General features: G+C 52.7%; 1 protein-coding gene across 1 annotated transcript in view; it reads right to left on the bottom strand.

Moving 5' to 3' along the window:
- IGSF21 (immunoglobin superfamily member 21) overlaps positions 1–19,570 on the bottom strand; it is a 259,059-nt gene that overhangs the window by 11,945 nt on the left and 227,544 nt on the right. The window contains exons 5-6 of the mRNA XM_021095457.1: positions 3,144–3,259; positions 63–537 (exon numbers count right to left, since the gene is read on the bottom strand). Of these exons, the coding sequence (XP_020951116.1) occupies positions 63–537; positions 3,144–3,259 (591 nt within the window). The remainder of the gene's footprint in view (positions 1–62; positions 538–3,143; positions 3,260–19,570) is intronic.

The following is a 19,570-nucleotide window of genomic DNA, read 5'->3' as shown; positions in this document are numbered from 1 at the left end:
CCAATGCTCCCCACCACCCGGCTCCGCAGGGGGCCTGCAGAGTGGCTTCCACCGAGCCTCACCCAGCGTGACCTCTGCCTGCATGGGCATCGACAGTGCTGGGTGCTTGACCTCACAGCTGAAGAGGGCCTCGTTGTCGATCTGCGGATTGAGCGTCCAGGTGAGCAGGGCGCGCACCTCCACCGTGCCGTCGCTGCCCGGGGTGTGGCTGTGCCGCAGGAAGTAGACGGGCTCGGAGCTGTGGACCCAGCGGGGGAACTCGCGGCTCACCACCGTCTCGGGGATGTTCTCAGTGGTTGGCTGGAGGAGGATGCTGGGGTCTGGGGTCAGGCCGCGGGAGGGGCGCTCCGTGTAGGGACGCCCACCCCGGTTCTCAGCGTCCAGCAGAGACAGCGACCTCTGCATCTTGGTGTCGTCCAGATCACGGTGCAAGAGGCCGCGGAAGGGCCTACTGTCCTGGAGGGGGCCGGAGCTGGCAGCAGGGGGCTCCGACAGGGGCACCGCATCGATCGGTTCCCCATCGCGTTTGAAATAAACCTGAAATTGCAAGAAGGGTGTGGGAAAAAATGTTGTGCCACTGGCCGGAACTCCCAATGGGCTCCCAGAGGAACTGGCCACAGGAGACCAGTTCTTTGGGAGCTTCCTCCTCCTGGTAGCCTTCCAGGTGGACCCCTCTCTGTCCCTTTCCCTCCTCCCAGCTCCCCCACCCCACCCCCTGCCCCAGCGCTCTGAGTCAGCTCAGTTCAATGGGGACACAGGCTCTGGTGGCCAAGGCTGACCCCATCTCCGTCATTACCAGTTGGTGAGCCCCTTTGAGCCTCAATTTCCTTATTTGAAAAGGGAATCAGAACACGTGCCTCATGGGGCTGTTGGATGCTTAGAAAAGTGTGCAGAAAAGGGACCCTGGACACCACCCTGGCAGAGGACCCCCCGGGGTTCCAAGCGGGTGGTCCATGCCTGCCTAGGGAGAGCAGGTGGGTGAGAGAGCAGGTGGGGGGCACTGGGGAGTAAATGAGACATCGGAAGGAGGAGAAAAGGATTTGTGTGTAGGCGCATCTTGGAGGTTTGGAGGTTTGGAGGTTTTGGCGAGGAAGGCAGGAAACAGGTGTGTGTGTGGGAGGGAGCTGGGTGTGGGCCGAGGCAAAAGCCAGCATCTCCTTGCTTTCTCTGCTAATAGGGAATTCAAGTTTTGAGAGGTGGCATTTAATTTAATTTGCTGTCTTTTTATTTTGGTACATTCATCCAGAGGCCTGTGGGAATTGGGTGTGTGTGTGTGTGTTTAAAATAAATCAGATAAATGAATCGATGGGAGACAGGGAGAGAGGAGGCCAGAAAGCAGCTCTGGGGACAACGGCGGGCCGGGCGCGGAAGGAGGGGGAGGAGTGGGGGAGGGGCGAATGAAATGCAGGATGCGCAAAATCTGTCAGAGTTAATAGCTCCAACGAAGAATCTCTTATGCACATAATAACCTGCTTTGGGGTTTTTCTTTCTTTTCTTTCTTTCTTTCTTTTTTTTTTTTTTTTGAAAAGTGCTTCAAAAGCAGGTTTGTAATTTATATCAAAGAATTCTTTCAAGTTCTGACGTCCAAGGTAAATGTAAGTGCCTGGAATGCGGGGAGATAAGGATCTCTTAGATATATGTCTTTAATATGTGTGTCTATATATATATGTATGACATATATTTAAAATTTAACTCTTTGAATATGGTACTGCCATGTCTTAAATGGCAGGAGCAGGTGGGCTGGGGAGGGGGGTGTCTTTCTGCATCCCCAGGGCTGTGAGGAAACGTTTTTTGTGCCCTGCAGAAAAGGAGTTTTTCTTTGGGGGAAAAGATCAGCTTAATTATAGGGAGGCCAGACTTCTTTACAGGCTCCAAAGAGGAAACCTCAGGACCATGGGCTACTCTTACCAGCTGCTGGCTTTTAAGCCACTTTGTGGTCTGTCTCCTTGGGACTGGAAGGTGCAGGTGGAGGCATATGCACCTCAGCAAAGGCTTGTCTCCTCACACCTGCCTACTGTCCCCCTGTCCTCTGAGCACCTGTTTACTGCCCTGGCTTCATTCTTTTCACACCTGTTTCTCCCGCCTTGTCCTGGAAGGGTCCCACTGGACCACGCCTGCGAGACACTCAGGGTCTGGAAGGAGCAAAGGTCTCCACCATGAACTTCGATCCCCTTGCCCACGGCTTCAGCTGCTCCACCCCTCACTGATGCTCGTGATGTATGAAACTCATAGGGTCAAAACTGGAAGGGGCCTCGGGCGCTTGTAGCCCATACGTTCTCAATATGTGTTCAGGGAACCCTAAGGGTTCCGCAGAGGAGCCCCAGGGACCCACTAGGGCAACTCACTCTTCCTTCACTTTTGAATGTTTTTTACATGGAGCTTCTGTGTATTTCATTTAGAGCAAACGGGTCTTGCTGCTTCTCAAAAAAACTGAAAAACTGTAATACTGTCCATGCCTAACCTTCCTTAAAGAACCCGAGAAGCAGAGGGGAGGTCTTCCTGCTTAGAGTCATTCAGCACATGTGACATCAGGAGACTAGAACCCAGCTCCCTAGATGCTCTCGCATCCTACTCCAGCCCCCTGAAGCCAGAACGATGACTCGTGAGCTGGGCTGATGACCTCAAAGGGTCAGAGTGGGTCTAATAAGGAACTGGCCAAAACAAGGACTCCCCTTTTTCCTCCTCCTGCCTTCCCTCTGTTCTTCCTTCTCTCCTCCGCAGTGGACTTGGAGCCAGAGGACATGACCTTGAGCCCCAGCTCTGTCAAGAACACTGGGTGACTCTCTCCGTGTCCCTTTCCTTCTCTGGGCCTCATCGGTCTCCATCCTGTTCAATAACCAGATGCAGGATGCTGGGCTCCTCTGAACACCACCCCCACTGAGCAGCTGTAGGGTTCTGGGGTCCAGGAGAAGCGAGGGTTCTCAGCACTAGGGGGGCTGGGAGCAAGAGAGACACGGACACCTGGGCAGATCAGAGATGAGAACAGGGTCAGATGAAGGCAGACGGAGCAGAGCTAACATCTGCAGACCGCACCCTCTATTCTTCCTTCTGCAGAGTGAGCACTGTGGTGACACGGGCAGCGGCACAAGTCACAAAGGATGGGGCCCAGTAGGGACGAGGATGGATGATTTCAGGGTACTTACCATAGGTGCTGGTTTTCCTCCTGACACAATGCAGACGAGCGTGAAGTTCTGGGCTTGGTAGCGGCTGAAGGGGGCTGGCGTGTTAGCGGCCACCACTTCGATGGAGGTGGGGGGAGCTGCCCAAAAGGGAAACGCAGGAAGACAAAGCCTTAACTGGAAGGTTCAGGAAGAGTTCACTGATGACTTAGGATGGGCCAGGTCCCACGCTGGGTGCTGGGGTGGGGGACAGATGTTGCACAATTCCAGGGGATGACACTGGCATTAACTATGGTGAGAATGATGTCCCTGCTGGGCATACGGACAAGGACCCTGCTGGGGGCTTACAGCCTGGTGGGGAAGGTGGGCATGAGTCAAGAGATCACACAGCCACCTGTGCTAGGCGCATCAGATACAAGGAGGTACAACAGAGTGTAAAGGGACCTGCTCAGGCCTGAGGAAGTGACCCTGTGCCATGACCTGTGGAAGGAATGGTAGAGAGAGGACACGTGTGGCAGGTGAAGGGAACAGCATATGCAAAGGCCTCGTGACAGTTAGCTCAGGGCAGGGGGATGGGAGGCAGGCTATGTGGTGGGAGGGCAAGGAGGGAGGGACGTGGTGCCTGGTGGGGCTGGGGAGCTGTGCAGGGCACAGATGGTGGATCCCCACTTGCAGTGGTGTGCTGGGGCTGGTCGCTACCAACTCCTGAGAGCTGATTCCTGGAATTATGTGAACTAGTTCTTAAATGACTGCTAGATTGAAACAGGCCACAGCGGGTGGCTCTACACCAGTGAAATCAGCTGCCACAGCAAATCGGGTCTTTTTTGGTTTGTTTTCTCCCCCTGCCCCCGCCCCAGCCCCCAGAGAGTGGGTTTACCAGCCCACCACTGGTTGTGAGTTTTTCTTCTTTGTCCTGAGAGCAGTAGGAAGCCACTGAAGGCTTCAAGCAAGAGCAGTGACATGGTCTGAGTTGCATTTGGAGGAGACGGAAACACGAGGTGCTATTTAAGCGGAGGGTGGGGGGGGTAGACCATGATGAGGGCAGAGTGAGGGAAGTGGATGACTTGGAGAGGTATTTAGAACCAGGAGTTTTCCCTCTTTCCTCCCACCCCACCACCCCAAATTGGCTTATTTCGGTTCGTCCTGTCTCCTACCAGCTCCCATCTCTGCTCTCCTCACCGCCCACCACTGGCTGGTTTGCCAAAGCAGGTGCTCCCAGGCACTGTGGGGTATTCTGAGGTCACACGTGGAGCCATCGGGGACTCCTGGATCCAGGTCCCAGCAAGATCCCCACCACCTCCGTGTCCTTGGGCAAGTTACCAAAACCGTGAGCCTCAGTTTCCCGATTTGCTAAATAGGACAAATCCTTGGCAGACAGATATGAAGGATGAAGCAGCTGATCAATGTGAAAAGACAGCATGTGCTGGGAATTTGCTCATCTTATACTTTCTGCTGTTACTTCCCCAACGGCCTTGTCATCAGCAAGACAGGACCCAGAATCTTAGAATTTCGCTTTGGAAAGGGATCAGTTCTGGCTTCTGTAGCCTTGAATCAAGGGCAGTGCGGGATGCAGAGAAAATGCAGCGGGGTGGGCCTTTCCTTCCTGTAAGGGGTTTTCACTCCAGTTAAGTTTAATTAAATTCAGCAAACATTTCCCGACACCTACTAGGTGCCGGCGTGGTGCCAGGTGCTCGCCGTAGGCGCCCAGTGATGAAACGGATACAGCGCCTCGAGAAACCCAGAGTCTGGCGGGGGTGACAGACGCCTGGCAACTCTATTTTAAGGTCTAGGGAAAGGAAGCCAGGTAGGAGCCATTCATTCATTCAGGCAGCCATCATGTGCTGTTGTAAAGGGAAGCAGAACAAACAGAAGACAATGGGAGAACAATAGACAGAGAATGGTAATTAAGTGTGAGATGGTGGGAAACAGATGGTAAGTGGGGTAGGGACTCTGAGAGGGGAAAATACACCAGAACACTTCAATTACTCGCAAGTTGCAGAGTCTGCAATCTAACATTTCTAGAACTCACCAAAAGCCGCGATCCCACAGCAAGAACCAACGATGGCCAACGGTTAGGAGCCAGGAGCTGTTCGAAGCCCGTAACGTGTATTAATTCATTTAATCCTCACTATGAAGTTACAAAAAGGGTTTCTTTATTCCCGTTGGACAGATGGGGAAACTTAAGAGATGAAGTGACTCTCCAGGGTTCATGGAGTCTGGATTTGAACTTGAGCGCCCTGACTCCAGGGTTCAAACTCCGATATGAAGCTGCACCACCTCCGTCATTGGGAAGAAGAAAGGAATTTATATCTACTGGCACCTTCAGCGCCAAGTGCACGTTTTAGCTGCTGTGAATGCTCATTTACCTGATGCATCTCAACTCCCATGGATACCTTGTAATTCAGATCCCTGGGGGAATGGTCCCTGTAGGTGGCTCTACTTAACTTGGTGGCTCCAAGCATCAAAGGACCATGCCAATTAGAGCTGAGCATAATTCTCCGGCATCGCTCATGGTGGCTTATATGTAGGGATGAATCCTAGATGCTCAGAATGAGGCAGGGGGCCTCTTTAAAATCACTCATTCCTTCTTTCTTACTTTCACCAAGTGAATAGGAATTAGACACCTAGAACCTTCCTCATAGGTTTGAGGAATAAATGAGATAACGCTTACGAGATGCCTTGCACATCGTATGCTTGAAATACATTTTAGCAATTTTAATTACTGTTATTTGTATCACTCTTATAAGGGAGATAGTATAGGGCAATTTTAAGAGCTTGGGCTCTAAATCACACTACCCAGAGTTCAAAGACCAGCTTGTAGCGCTTACCAGCTATGTGGCCTTGGGCAAGATATTTAACCTCTCTGAACCTCAGTTTCTTCATCTGCCAAGTGGAATTACAGGGAACTATGAGGATTCATTCAATTAAGCAGTACCTGAAAGAGTTTTGAAAATGCACCCACTGCATGTCAGAGGCATTTATCAGCAGAATTTATTAACATTCTTACTTTAAGGCTCTTGGCTACTGTCAGAGAGGATCACACATTGTTGCTGGGGAGTTCCCGTCGTGGCGCAGTGGTTAATGAATCTGACTAGGAATCATGAGGTTTCGGGTTCAATCCCTGGCCTCGCTCAGTGGGTTAAGGATCCGGCATTGCCATGAGCTGCAGTGTAGGTCACAGACGCGGCTCAGATCCTGCGTTGCTGTGGCTGTGGTGTAGGCTGGCAGCTACAGCTCTGATTAGACCCCCTAGCTTGGGAACCTCCATATGCCATGAGTGCGGCCCCAGAAAAGACAAAAAAACCAAAACCAAAACCAAAAAACATTGTCGCTGATTTTGGGGCATCAACAGTTTAGTGGGGAGACCCTGGGCCTGTGCTATCCCATGCAGTAGCTGCTCACTTCATGTGGCGAGGAAACACTTGAAATATGCTTGAGTTCATGTGCTGTAAGGGTAACACACTGAACTTGGAAGACCATTTTCAAAAAGAATGTTAAATATATCACTAATATTTTGATATTATGAAATAATATGCAGGATATATTGGATTTAATAAATATATTATCCCAATTCCTTTCACCTTTTTAAAGCCTTTTCTTAATATGGTCCTTAGATAATTTAAAATTAATATATATACTGGGAGTTCCCATTGTGGCTCAGGGGTAATGAACCCGACTAGTATCCATGAGGATGTAGGTTCGATGCCTGGCCTCACTCAGTGGGTTAAAGGATCCTGCGTTGCCGCGAGCTGTGGTATAGACCTGCAGCTCTAGCTCCAATTTGACCCCTAGCCTGGGAACTTCCATATGCTGCAGGTGCGTCCCTAAAAAGCAAAATGTGTCTATTTCTATTGGAGAGAGCCAGTCTAGACCTCCCATTTTACAGGTAAGCAAACTGAGGTCAGAGAGATTTGCCTAGAGTCTCACCATCAGTCAGTTGCAGTATCTAGACTGGCTCTCAGGTCTTCCACGTCCTGGCCAGGGTTCTTAGCACAGGACGGGGGCTCCCCCTCTGCCCCCCAACACACACACACTCACACATCCCCATTCTGGATATCTGCACGCAAGTCATGTACACCACCCACACAAACCCTGATTGGGAGCTGTGTTCCTGTCCCTCGTTATATTTCTGAGCAGGTGTTAGCAATATATACAGTTAATCAAGCTCATAAGACAATTACAGATTTCAGTCGAATGGACGATGACACAGCAGAGCTGCTAATATCAGTGCGGACCCGCCCAGGCTTCCCACACTCTCCATCAACCTATTCCTCAGTCACTGTGTCCTAGGAAAATGTCACTCTGCCTCTCACCTCCTGTCACCCAGTGGAGGGTTCCGAGTACACACAGCCAGGGAGCTGTCTACACCTGGGGGTTCTTGGCTGCCTAAGGATGCTTCACTCCACATGTCACTCTCATCCCCTCCCTGGTCCTCCTCCCTTCCCATCCATGGACTATGAACAGCACTCTGCCCCCCAAAACTGATGCTTCCTACGCTCATGGTCTAGAACCTTAGTCTTCCCTGACTACATCCCCACCCCCGACACCCTCTCCATCTCCATTTCTTTTTCCAGACCCATTCCCCCACCTCCATCCTTGTTCCTTCTCCACCTCGATTCTCACCTCCACCCCCATTCCCTTTCCCAATCCTATCCCCACTTCCATTCCGACCCCCACCCCACCACTGCCCCATCTCTAGCCCCGTCCCCAACTCAATCCTCATGTCTGTGTCCATCCCATCCCTCCTCCAGCCCCAACCCCCACCTCCATTCTCATCACCCCCTTCCCTGCTGCAATCTCCAACCAAGGTCAAAGCAAGCAGCCCCCTATGGGTCTATGCCTGGGATCGATCCCGCGGCCCCTGGAGCAGTACACAATCAAAGGCAGATGGCCCGCTGCAGTCACAGGCAGAAAGTTTCTGGACAAGAATAATCCCAGATTCAAAGTTGGGCTACAGAATGAGCAGCACAAAGCAAGTCCACCTGGCTGTGATCCAGCTGGCCTATGATGGCAAAGCCCCCGAGGGCCAGTTTCTCCCCTACTCTCTGGCAACAGTGTCCAATGCACCCACCATTAGTGCCTTACTCCTGTGGACTCTGAGAAAGTGTCTTCAGGGATGTCCGTGCTACTTCAATGCCCTCCTGCGGGTGCGGTGCGTACCCGGCACCTGAAATGCTTCTCCCCAGAGACACTGAGCAGGCACATTCAGCCTGGGCAAGGGAGAAACAGCAGGAGTCGTAGCAGCAAGAACCTAGACACGGGCAGAGCTTCAGAACCTACAAACCGCTTGTGGACACACTGCGGCACTTGTGTAACCCCCACCCCGTGCAATCAAAAGAGCCCCCCAGTTCTACGAGTTCACCATCATGGTCAAACAGAGGCCATCGCCATAGAATTAGCCTGAACCCACAGCCCCTAAGTCAAGCCAGTGGACCACCCAGTTTATTTTTGACTTTGCCTTAAGTGGGAAAAAGTGCTGCTAGAAGTTTCTTTGACTGATTTTCCCCAGCATCATCCAGGCAGCAGCTTTGCCTCCACATGGCCGCACACCATGCACTCCCCAGCTCCAGGCCATCAGGGGAGGCAGGAGTCGAAGCGATTTTAAACTTCACAGTTAACATCGACACAGCGAAGCACGGGTCGGGCGATCGGTTTTATGAAATTAACTCTGAAATATTGCCTGTCTTTCTCTTGAAAGCAGAACTTTGGTCATCGTAACTCACTTTGCAGATAATGTGATGGCTCTTAGCTCTGTAAATCATCCTGCGGCCTTTGCAGTCTGGGAACACAGACCTGTTCTTATATAAACCCCAGCTCTCCAGTGTCTAACTGTATCTACTCAAGTTTAATTCTCTCCCCACCTTGAGCTCCTGCCCCTTCCCCCCGCCCCCAGCAAATCTTTCCAGGGAACCAGCTCCAATAGAGTCAGACCAAGGTTCCACCCCAGGCTCTGGTACCAACATCCACGGGACCTTGGGCAAATCAATGGACCCGAATGGGCATCAGTCTTTTCATCGAAAAAAAAAAAAATGGGTTTAGTAAAACATATCCTGCCAATATCTTTTAGCTTCCAAGATTTTGAGAGAAGAAGTTAAGGAGAATCTGGACAAGGATGGCGAAGATCTGTGCAAACCGAAAGGGATGATTTTTATTACCTCTTGGATTGGTCACACCTCTCCCTGAGCCGGGGGGTGGGGGGACACAGAGGGGAATTTCTTCTCCCTCCCAGCAGCGGCCATTGTCTGGAGGAAGGAAGATTCCTGGGTACCGCGCGGAATTGGTCTTAGCACACTCCTGCTCTGGGTGTCATTTATCATCTGGGGCGGTAATCAATTAGGTTTTGAGGAGGAGTAGGGAGGGGAAAGACAAGTTCAAAATTATATTATTTGCAAAAATCCATTCTTTCCTCTCAGCATGTCTGCTCTATTGACTGCCTTCCTTTTCAATCAGTTCCTCGTAATTACACCGTATTAAAAACAAGCAAGAAAACCACCGTCAGTATCAAAGTGTTCATGAATATAAATGGCCCTCCCTGTTCCCTCTTTTAATTTCTTTCTTTTCCTTTCTTCCTTTCTGTCTTTCTTCCTCCCTCCCTTCCTTCTTTCTTTCCTCGTCCTTCTGCTCGTTAATCTGCTTCATCTTTCAGGGCTGTTGCCTCCTCCAGGCAGCCTTCCAGGACTTTGCCAGGGCCTAGGCTCTGGATTCCTGGAGCATCCTGTTCTTGTCATACTCCCGAGTGCTTGTTATTCTGTCCTGGACCCACGTCAACTTCTCCAGTAGGCTACGTGCTCACTGAAGGGGGCTTTGTCTTTCTTTAACCCAACCTCAGAGCTAGGGCAAGCCTGCCACGCAGGGATCCAATTTCGATTCCTGTGTGCTTTCTTCCTTCCTTCACTTCTCCTAATGCAGGCAAGCACACAGGCTGTTTTGTGGAAGGAATCCCACGAGACCTGCAGCACTGTGGGTCCTGCCCCCACCTCCAGCCATGTCTTGACCCTCTCCCAACACCGTGCTCCAAACACACTGAGAATTTCTTTTTTTGGTCTATAAACATCCTAAGCTCCTTTCAGCCCCAGGGCCTTTGCATCTGCTGCTTTCATTGCCTGAAGTCCTTCACTTCGCTTTTTTTGCAAGGCTGGGTCTTGCTTATCTTTCAAGTCGCAGCTCAAATGTCACCTTTTGATCTAAGCTAGGGTCCCCTCTATTCTCTTTCATTGCACTTTTTGTTTTGTTTTGGTTTTTTGTCTTTTGTCTTTTTTTTAGGGCCGCACCTGCGGCATATGCAGGTTCCCAGGCTAGGGGTTGAATTGGAGCTGTAGCCGCCGGCCTACACCATAGCCACAGCAACATAGGATCTGAGCCTTGTCTGCGACCTACACCCCAGCTCACGGCAACACCCTATCTGCAACCTACTGAGCGAGGCCAGGAATTGAACCCGCAACCTCATGGTTCCTAGTCGGATTTGTTTCCGCTGGGCCACGACAGGAACTCTTCATAGCACTTTGTTATTTCTTCATAATGTATAGTTATTTCATATATTGGTTCACCTACTTGTCTCCCCCGCCCCCATACCCCCGACTAGAATGTCAGCACCCCAAGGACAGAAACTCTTCCGTCTACTGCTGCAACCCAAGGGCCTGACACATGAGGATTTGCTCAGTCAACATCTGTCAAATGAATGGGCCGGGAGGAGAGACTTAAGGGTCCTGCCCTCCCATCCCTGCTCAGCTGGGAAGGGCTGAGGCCTCAGCCGGGCCCAGGCCCCTCTCTCCCAGCAGAAGCCAGAGGAAACAAGATCTCACCAGCAAGAAAAAGAGAAGGAAAAAGCACAACTCTTTGGTTTATGGGAAAATTAAATATTGAACTGAGGAGTAATGGCAGCCATGGGGAAAAAAAAAATGATAAAAATCCCCCAAATGGAGCCGCCATCAGTGGCAGGAGAGATAAACACAGCGTCTGTACTTATATAAGCTGCAGTGGGGCTCTTTTATGTGGCAGCCGCTGAGCCAAGTCACAACCCCCCACCTTGCAAGCAGGTGGGAGAGCGTGTGGTGATGCACAGGCGAGGGGTGGGAGTCTGGGGTCCAGGTCATTGCTAGAGTCAGTGGATGCCGCCCAGACCCTCCCTGCCTGGAGATGGGAGCGGGGTCACAAGAGTGCTCAACGGCTGCGGGGGGCACAACCCATCCGCCCGGTCTTCCCCTCTGCGCAGAACTGGCTGGCAGCCTGGTTCACCTGCCTCGCCCCTCCCCTGCCAGCTGTTATGCTTTCGAAGTGGTGGAAGATAAAATTAACAGCCCCAAGTGGAGGCTCTGGCTGGCTGCTCTAGGGGAGCGGGGAGTGCCAGAGGTGGGGGCAGAGCGGGAGCAACTCGGGTTACTGCTGATGGAGAAATAAAATCTTACTCCTGCCTGTGTGTGTGTGTGTGTGTGCGCGCGCGCGCGCGCGCGCACACACACACACACACACACACACACACACACACACACATAATGGGGAGGCCCAGGCTACTGGTCTTGGTATTGAACCTGAATTTGCATGCTCATGTTATCTTGCACAATGGCCTTTAACCTAGCAGTTCTCAAGGTGTGTTCCCCAGGCCAGCACCTTCAGAGCTTTGTTAGAAATGTAAACTCTTGAGCCCAATTTCAGACCTGCTGAATCAGAAAACTGGGGAGCGAGGGGCTGTGGGGGGCAGTTGGGATCTAAGCCTTCTAGGAGATTTTAATGCAAATTCAGTTTATTTTGCTAAGCATCAGTCTGCTCGACTGTAAATCCGGGACAAGACCCTCTTCGTAATAGTGTTATGTGAACTCAGGATTTGGAGCGTAAGTGGGTGCTTAGCCAATTACTCCTGACTGTGAGGCCAAGGCGCAGGGGAGCTGGAGAACTTCAGTCCTGCTTCTCCCAGACCCGGCAAAGAAAGAATTCTCCGGAGGTTCTCCGGCTCTATGCGCTGACTGAATCAAAGGACCTCAAATCCCCACGCTACCTTCCCCCACAAGAGGCCCAACTTTCTCCTTGTACCCTGATTGGCTGCTTATGGATTTCCCAGTCTTCTGATTGGCCTCCTAGGTCGCCAGTCTCAGATGGACCCTCCCCACGCCTGGGCTTTGCTGACTAGAAGCTGCAGGTCCAGCAGTCCGTCTGCGGCCACCGCGTGTGACCGCCTCGGCCCTGCCGGGGCGGTGTAGTTTATGTGGCAATAGAGTGAATAGAGTGTTCAGGCCCATGATAGGTGCCATTTCCGCAGAGATGAAATCTATGGGGTGGAACACGAATCCATTTTAAACAGCAGCAAAGCTGGCTATTTGGGCGATGTTTTCAATGTCTCCCAGAGGTATGTGTTACACACATGGGCAATTTCACCAGGTGCCACATTCGTAGCTTTATGAAAGAAGCCCCCAGAAGCCTGCGGAAGCTTGGGGAGGCCCTGGCAAGGGGTCAAGCACATTTGAGATCTGGCCAGTGACCATGACACTCAGCTCTGATTCTTCTTACTCAAGTTCAGGTTCAAGTTCCAGCTACCTTATAAATCTTCCCCATCCCCCAAGCCTCTGAGAACAAGGGGGTGGAGCTTGGAAGTGCTGGGTTGATCTCAATCTTCTTCCTCAATCCTGGAAAACCTCTGTCCCTTCCAGCAGGACTGTTCCCTGTTCTCCGCCACCCCCCTCCTCCACCCAGCACCTGGGGCACCTGGCTTCCAGGTTTCAGGCCCTCTGCTCCCAGGCAATGCTCCCTTAGGCAGGGGCTAGCTTCCTGGGCCTCCCCTTACAGCAAGGGTGACACTGGTGCTCGTGAGAACAGAAGTACTTGGGTGGGGACACTCCTGCCCACTTCCCAGGAGAGCCCCCAGCGCCCCCAGGCCCCCAGTTCAGAGCCCTTCCTTCCAGCAGGAGATTTCCCAGGAGGCACTACAGCCAGAATCTTTCCTGACCTATCAGCATTTTAGGATTGATTCCCTGAGTCAGAGGGCAAGTAAATCATTCTGGCCGCTAGCTTCCTCTCTCATAAAGCAATTTCCAGGGGCAGCAAGAGGGACGGGGAGGGGAGGAGCTGGGGAGGGGAGGGGAGGAGCTGGGGAGGGGGTAGGAGCTGGGGAGGGGTAGGAGCTGGGGAGAGAGGAGGAGCGGGGGAGGGGGGAGGAGCCGGGGAGAGGGGAGGAGCCGGGGAGAGGGGAGGGCCGGGGAGGGGGGAGGAGCTCATCGAGTTCATCTATGAGCACTGAACTCTACTGGCTTTATCACACATCTACTGTAGTGTGCTTCAAAGAGCAGGATGAGGCAAAGCCAAGCTCATTCCTAATGGGATCCAACTCCTGGCCAGAGCAGAGGGGCTTGATTTGAAGGTGGGGAGGATCTCAGAGACGCATCCGCTGGTGGCCTCTCCCCCTGGCCTTTCCAGGGTGCCTTGTGCTGAGGCCTGGGCTTCTTGTCTCATCTCTGACCTCTCTAACCTCATCCCCCCTCCTCTTTTTTTTTTTTTTTCTCTGGCCTCAGTTCTCTCATCTGTAAAATAGGCATCACCACAGTACCTATTGCATAGGGCTGGTGTTGGTTATGCGCTTTGTAGGATTCCTGGTCCTGGTAAGTCCTTGTACCCACCGGCCATTGTATTTGTGAAGAGTAACTTTCACCATTGGTCTGTGTCCACACCACTCACTCTGGCCACTGGCCTGGGAGCGCCTCAGGACACTGGTCCATCCAGCTGAGCGGGGCCCAGGGCGTGGCAGCACAGAGCAGACCTTAGTGGGTGTGAGCTGAGCTCACGTTTGCTGGGGTGACTGGGGGGCTGGATTTGCTCCATAAGTATCCTCCTCTGTACCTTGAGTCAAGGCCCACAGGGTCCCCAGGCACATAGGGGGACAGGTAGGGGATGGGGAGGGCACGTAACCATTATCTCCACTCACTGGTCTCTCTGAGGCAGGTTCCCTGCTAAATGGTTTGATGCCTTAGAGCCTCACAGGAGCCAGGGACTAGGAATTATTATCTCAGGTACTGTGCTTTTCAAAGACACTGGTCCATGGCTACTTAGTAACGACCAAGGCCAGGACTAAAACCCACATCTGGCTTAGGCCCTCAGCCTGGCCCTGCTTCTCCCCGGCTGTGGGGTCTCTCTCCGGGCCTCAGTTTCCTCTGGAGTCCCGTGAAGGGACTGGCCTAGGTGAGTCCTAAACCTCCTCTAGTTGGAAAAGTCTGGGGCGCTGTGTGGGGAGGTCCAGAGGCGGCGGCAGGAGGAGTCAAGGGTAGAGAAGAGAGAGCTCATCCCGCCCAGCTGTCAGACAGCAGGACTGGTCCGCCGAGAAGGGCCCCGGCTCTTCCTGATGGAGAGCCTCAGAGGTTGGGGGCTTTCCCCTGCTGGGCCTGGGGTCCACGGAGAATCAGCTCGGAGGTGCAGCTTGTACCAGAGCTCCCCAGGGTATTATTCACCCTGACCCCAACCTTCTCCACTCTCACTTCTGCTCCCAAGTCCCTGGGCTAAAATGGTGGCCGTCCCAGGCCCATCCCAGCTCTAGGGCCATCCAGTCAGATGGCACTGGATTCAGGGCCTTTCCTCTCTCCCTGTGACCAAGCCCAGTGTCAGAGGGCAAGCAGGGCCCTGCAGCCTAGCTTTGGAGAAGAACATCCCACGAGGCCCTTAACCCACCTCCCATGCTCTTGCCAGGACTGGGCACAGAAGTTGCTCTTATGTGGGCTCAGGAGCCAGCCTGCCCACTTTCACACCCTAGCTGTGCCACCTGTCAGCTGGGTGACCTTGTCAAGTCACTTACCATCTCTGATTCTATTTTCCTCACTATCCACTTGACAAGGGTCCTTATCAGTACCATGTAAAGTACTTAGACCCTGGCTTGGCCCCTGGGTAAGCACTGACAAAACATCAGCCGTTGTTGTTATTGCTGCTGTTCCTGTTATCATTGTATCCTCTACCTGCTCCTTACCTGGGCCTCGGGGTCCTGTGCTCCCACTTGCCCTGCTTTGCCTTGCCATTGCTTACAGGGCTCCTTCTGCCTGAAATGCATCCTGTCCTGTCTGCCCCAACCTACTAGGCCCAGCTCTATGCCACCTCCTCCATGAAGGCTTCCTGATGCCACCCCCTGAAGGAGAGCCTCCCTCCTGGGAGTTCCCACATCCCTCAGCTCACGCCCTAGTCTTCCCCCCCTCATTCTTATTTTCCTTCTGCTGGAATTCTGGACATCCTTACCCTTCTCCATCCACCTCCATCATTCAGGGACTCCTTCAGGGCAGACCCTGGCCTTATATCCCTCTCATTAACCCCAGACCTTAAAGGTCAGGCTCTGAATTCAGAGCGAAGAGCCGAGCTCTGTTTGCTTACTTGCTGGCCATGCACTCTCGGGCAAGTCGCTGCACCCTTTGAGCCTCTTGTTTCTTCTTCTGTAAAATGGGAATAACCACAATCACTCTTTCTCACTAGCTGACATGAGAATTAAGCAAGAGAAGACGCCTAAAGAACCCAGTACAAGGAGTTCCCCGGTGGTCTAGTGCCTGGGATTCGGCACTTTCACCACTGTGGTGGGGATTCAATCCCTGGTCTGAGAACCGAGATCCTACATCAAGTCGCTACACACTGAGATGAAAATTAAAAAAAAAAAGAAAAGAAAAGAATTGTTTTTTTTTAAAAAAAGTACAGGAGTTCCCATCATGGCGCAGCGGAAACGAAGCTGACTAGGAACCATGAGGTTGTGGGTTCAATCCCTGGCCTCACTCAGTGGGTGAAGGATCCAGCATTGCCGTGAGCTGTGGTGTAGGTCGCAGACAAGGCTCGGATCTGGGGTTGCTGTGGCTATGGTGTAGGCTGGTGGCTACAGCTCCGATTCGACCCCTAGCCTGGGAACCTCCATATGCTGCAGGTATGGCCCTAAAAAGCAAAAAAATAAAAATAATAAATAATAATAAAAGTACAATGCCTGGCATAACAAGCACTCCACTGGTGTTAGCTTTCCTTATTAAGATTATTTGTTATGAAGATTATCACTCCTAGGGGATGAGCCAGGTAACCCAGCCCCATCGTGTACAGATGGGGAGACCGAGGCCAGGGCTGCGCTGCAGGCTGGCGGCAGAGTGGCCCTGGTTACTGCCGTCTCCCCAGCAGTGTCTGCAGGCCGCCGACTCTCTTCCAGGTCCTGGCTCACTGCCTCCCATGGCCGCCCTGGCCCTGCTCTCCCAGCTCCTGCTACAGCTCTGTTAACACCTGTAACTCCAGCCTCGTGCCTGCTCCTTAAATCACTGGGCCTGAGGCACCACTGTTTCAACAGCCACATATCACTTGTAATTAAGGGGCCTGTCCCAGGGAGGGGAAGTTTACCTTCTGCCAGAGACACTAAATCCAGCTCCCAGTGGTGGAGAGGATAAAGCATCGCACGGACCTGGCACTTGTCAAGGTTTAATGACACACCCGCAGGCGCGCTCTGGCGGGGCTGGGGGGCTGGAGCCGAGACAGGTGGGGCGTCGGTGGAGAGGGCAACCCTGCTACGTGAGGTGCGCTGGGGTCTGTGAGATACAGAAGGTCCAGGGAGCTGGTGAGAGCCTTGGGGACTGTGCCACCTGCTTGGACAATTCCAGGGAGCAGATGAAGCTCTACAGCTCGGCTCAGGGCTCAATGGGTCATCCTGTGACAGGCTGTAAAGAGGCTCTCTAGCCAGGTGGTCCACTCTCTCGCTGTGTGACCTTGGGACAGTTACTTAACCTCTCTGGACCTCAGTTTCCTCATTTATTAAAATGAGATGAACGGAAGTACCTACCTCCTAGAGTTGTGAGGAGTAAATCAATGAATACATTTAAAGTGCTTGGAGCTATGTCGGCACCCTGGAATGGAAAATTCACCAGGAATGCTGTATGCCCAGGCCGTCCTATATCAAGGTGGATCTCGCTCAGTCCTTCCGCGACGGCAGGCTCATAGGAGGGGCGTATAAGTATTGGTTGGGTCAAGGACATGTCAGTGTGAGGAACGAATAAGCGGACGGCCTCTTGGCCGCAGAGAAGGCTGGTGACGTCAGCTCTGTGGCCCCTGAGACAAGATACAAAAAACTGTGTTTGCCGCCTGACCAAGCCATCCACTCCTTCTGGCCACGGTCACGGGTCAGAGGGGTTATTCAGCTTTACAAATCACGCCTGATGTGTGGCTATGCTTCGAAGGCCTTGGCTCCATCCCCTGCTCAGGGCCTCAGGTCCCCAAGGAGAGGGACTGTTAGTCAGAGAACATTCAGGTTCATATTCTAGGTTTCCCTTTATCAGGGGACTCAGTTTTCTCTGCTGTGAAATGGGGACACTGTCTTGCTGACCTTCCAGACGACTAGAAGGAACAGCCCAGAAATTCCATGCTGTCCCCCTCGAGGAGAGCCTTGGTACCCGGCCGAGGCCCCGCTGGCTGCAATATTGCCCCACCCTCAGAGAGGAGCTGTGACCCTCTGTCCTCTTGGCAGCCTTGTGTAGCGGGAAAAAATTGGGGGCTCTGGCTTCAGCAGATCTGAGCCCAAATCCCAGCCCACTCACTGCTGTGGGCCTTTGGGCAAGTTCCCTGCACTCTCTGAGCAGTCTACACTTTGCCTCCTGTGACTGTGGCAGCAGGGGGCCTGTGGAAGAGTGGGCAGACTACAGGGCAGACTACTGGGTTAATGGACTGTCCTGGGCCTGTTGCTAAGTACCCAGTGGGCTGCAGTCAAGGGCACTCCTCCTTTGCCAGGCTGTGTTCAGAGAAGCAGAGATGAAAGATTCTGAAAGTCTGTCCAGGGGATAGTCAGCAGGTTCTAGCCTTTCAGGCTGAAGCTGAAGAGCGACTGTCCTTGATAGATGACCCAGTTAGCTCCAAAGTGCTCCTCCGAGTCCCAAACCCATCTGTCCAGCTCCTCTCTGAATGGGCTCTCAGCAATGACCTCAGCTAGTGGAGGGCCCGTGGGCGGGCAGGTGGGTGGAGTGAGCATCCAAACTCCAGGTCTCCAGCCAGGTCCAGGCACTCAAGACAGCCATGTCCAGTCTCTGAACAGACTTTATGTCCATCTTGGAAGCCCTGGCCACTCCAGCCTCAGTCCTCAGGGCTGTAGCCCCATCTCTGGCAGCCAAGCCCAGCCAGCTGCCCCTGGCTCCCCGCTGCCCATCTAGAAACTCCGGCTGGCAGGGAGGGGGTCCTCAGGACTGTGGCCCTGGCCTCTTCACTCCAGGAGCCCATTTTCTGCGGTCTCCGTCTGCTGAGCAAGGTCAGGTGGTTTCATTGGTACCTTCTCAGGGGAACGCCTCCCTCCATTCAATGCCAGGTCACACCATGTCCTCCACATCTGCTCCCAACTTTCCAATTGGTCCCCATGTCCTGGGGCTTCAGTCTGGAACTGCCTCGCATGTCCAGTTTCTCCTGCCTGAGCCCTGGGCTGGCTTTTGCCATCTCTCCCTTCCTAACTGCCCACCCTGCCCTCAGAACCTGCCAGCAGGCCAGGCTGTAGACCATCTTCTTTAGTCCCCACAACAGCCCGAGGAAGTAGGAACCTTCATTATCCCCAGTTTCCAGATAAGGAAATGGAGGCTTAGAGAAGAAAAGTCGCAGCAAGACTGTGGAGGGGGTAGGACTGGACTCAGGGTTGCTGGATCCATCCCTTCCTGATCTCCTCTACCAGGGCCCAGGGTGGGAAGTTCACAGAGTTGTCACTGCCTGGCTTTTGGGCTCCCAATGCACAGATGTCACTTCCTGCAACTCTGACCCTATTCCTCAGCCCCACTGACATTTCCAGGGTGAGGGTTAGGGCAAAATGTGTGAGAAGTAAGAACAATGGCCATTTTCATGAGCATTCACTATGAACTTGGGGCACAAACCTTTACATTTCATGGCCCATCATGGGACAGGCTATTGTCACCCCTATTTAACAGATAGAGGAACCCAAGGCTCAGGAGACAAAATAGCCTGTCAGTGTAGCATAGTGGTTAGGCCTCTAATCGCTGCTTCTGGAGCCAGCCTGCCTGGGTTTGAATCCTAGTTCTATCCTTGTTGGACCTATGCCCATGGGCAACATTTTTTTTTTTTTTTCTTTTTAGGACCACACCTGCCCCATATGGAAGTTCCCAGGCCAGGGGCCCAATGGGAGCTGCAGCTGCCAGCCTAGCACAGCCACAGCAATGCCAGATCTGAGCCACATCTGCAACCTATGCTGCAGCTCCAGGCAAGGCCCGATCTTTAACTCACTGAGAGAGGCCAGGGATCGAACCCACATCCTCACAGACACTGTGTCAGGTTCTTAACCTCTGAGCCACAACAGGAGCTCCTCAGGCAATATTTTTAACCTATCTATTTGCACACATGTAAAACAGGAAATGGAATAGAGACCCTACCTGAAAGGACTCTTCTGAGGATTCAACGCATCAACAGGTGGTATAAAGTAGAGTTGGACCTGGTGTGTAGTACATGCTCAATAAACACTTTCTGCTTTTATTGCCAGTAGTCGCAGAGCT

Source organism: Sus scrofa, chromosome 6, assembly GCF_000003025.6.
Source record: "Sus scrofa isolate TJ Tabasco breed Duroc chromosome 6, Sscrofa11.1, whole genome shotgun sequence".
Classification (NCBI taxonomy): Eukaryota; Metazoa; Chordata; class Mammalia; order Artiodactyla; family Suidae; genus Sus; species Sus scrofa.
The sequence above is the reverse complement of the archived record's forward strand: the minus strand, read 5'-3'. Positions and strand labels throughout refer to the sequence as shown.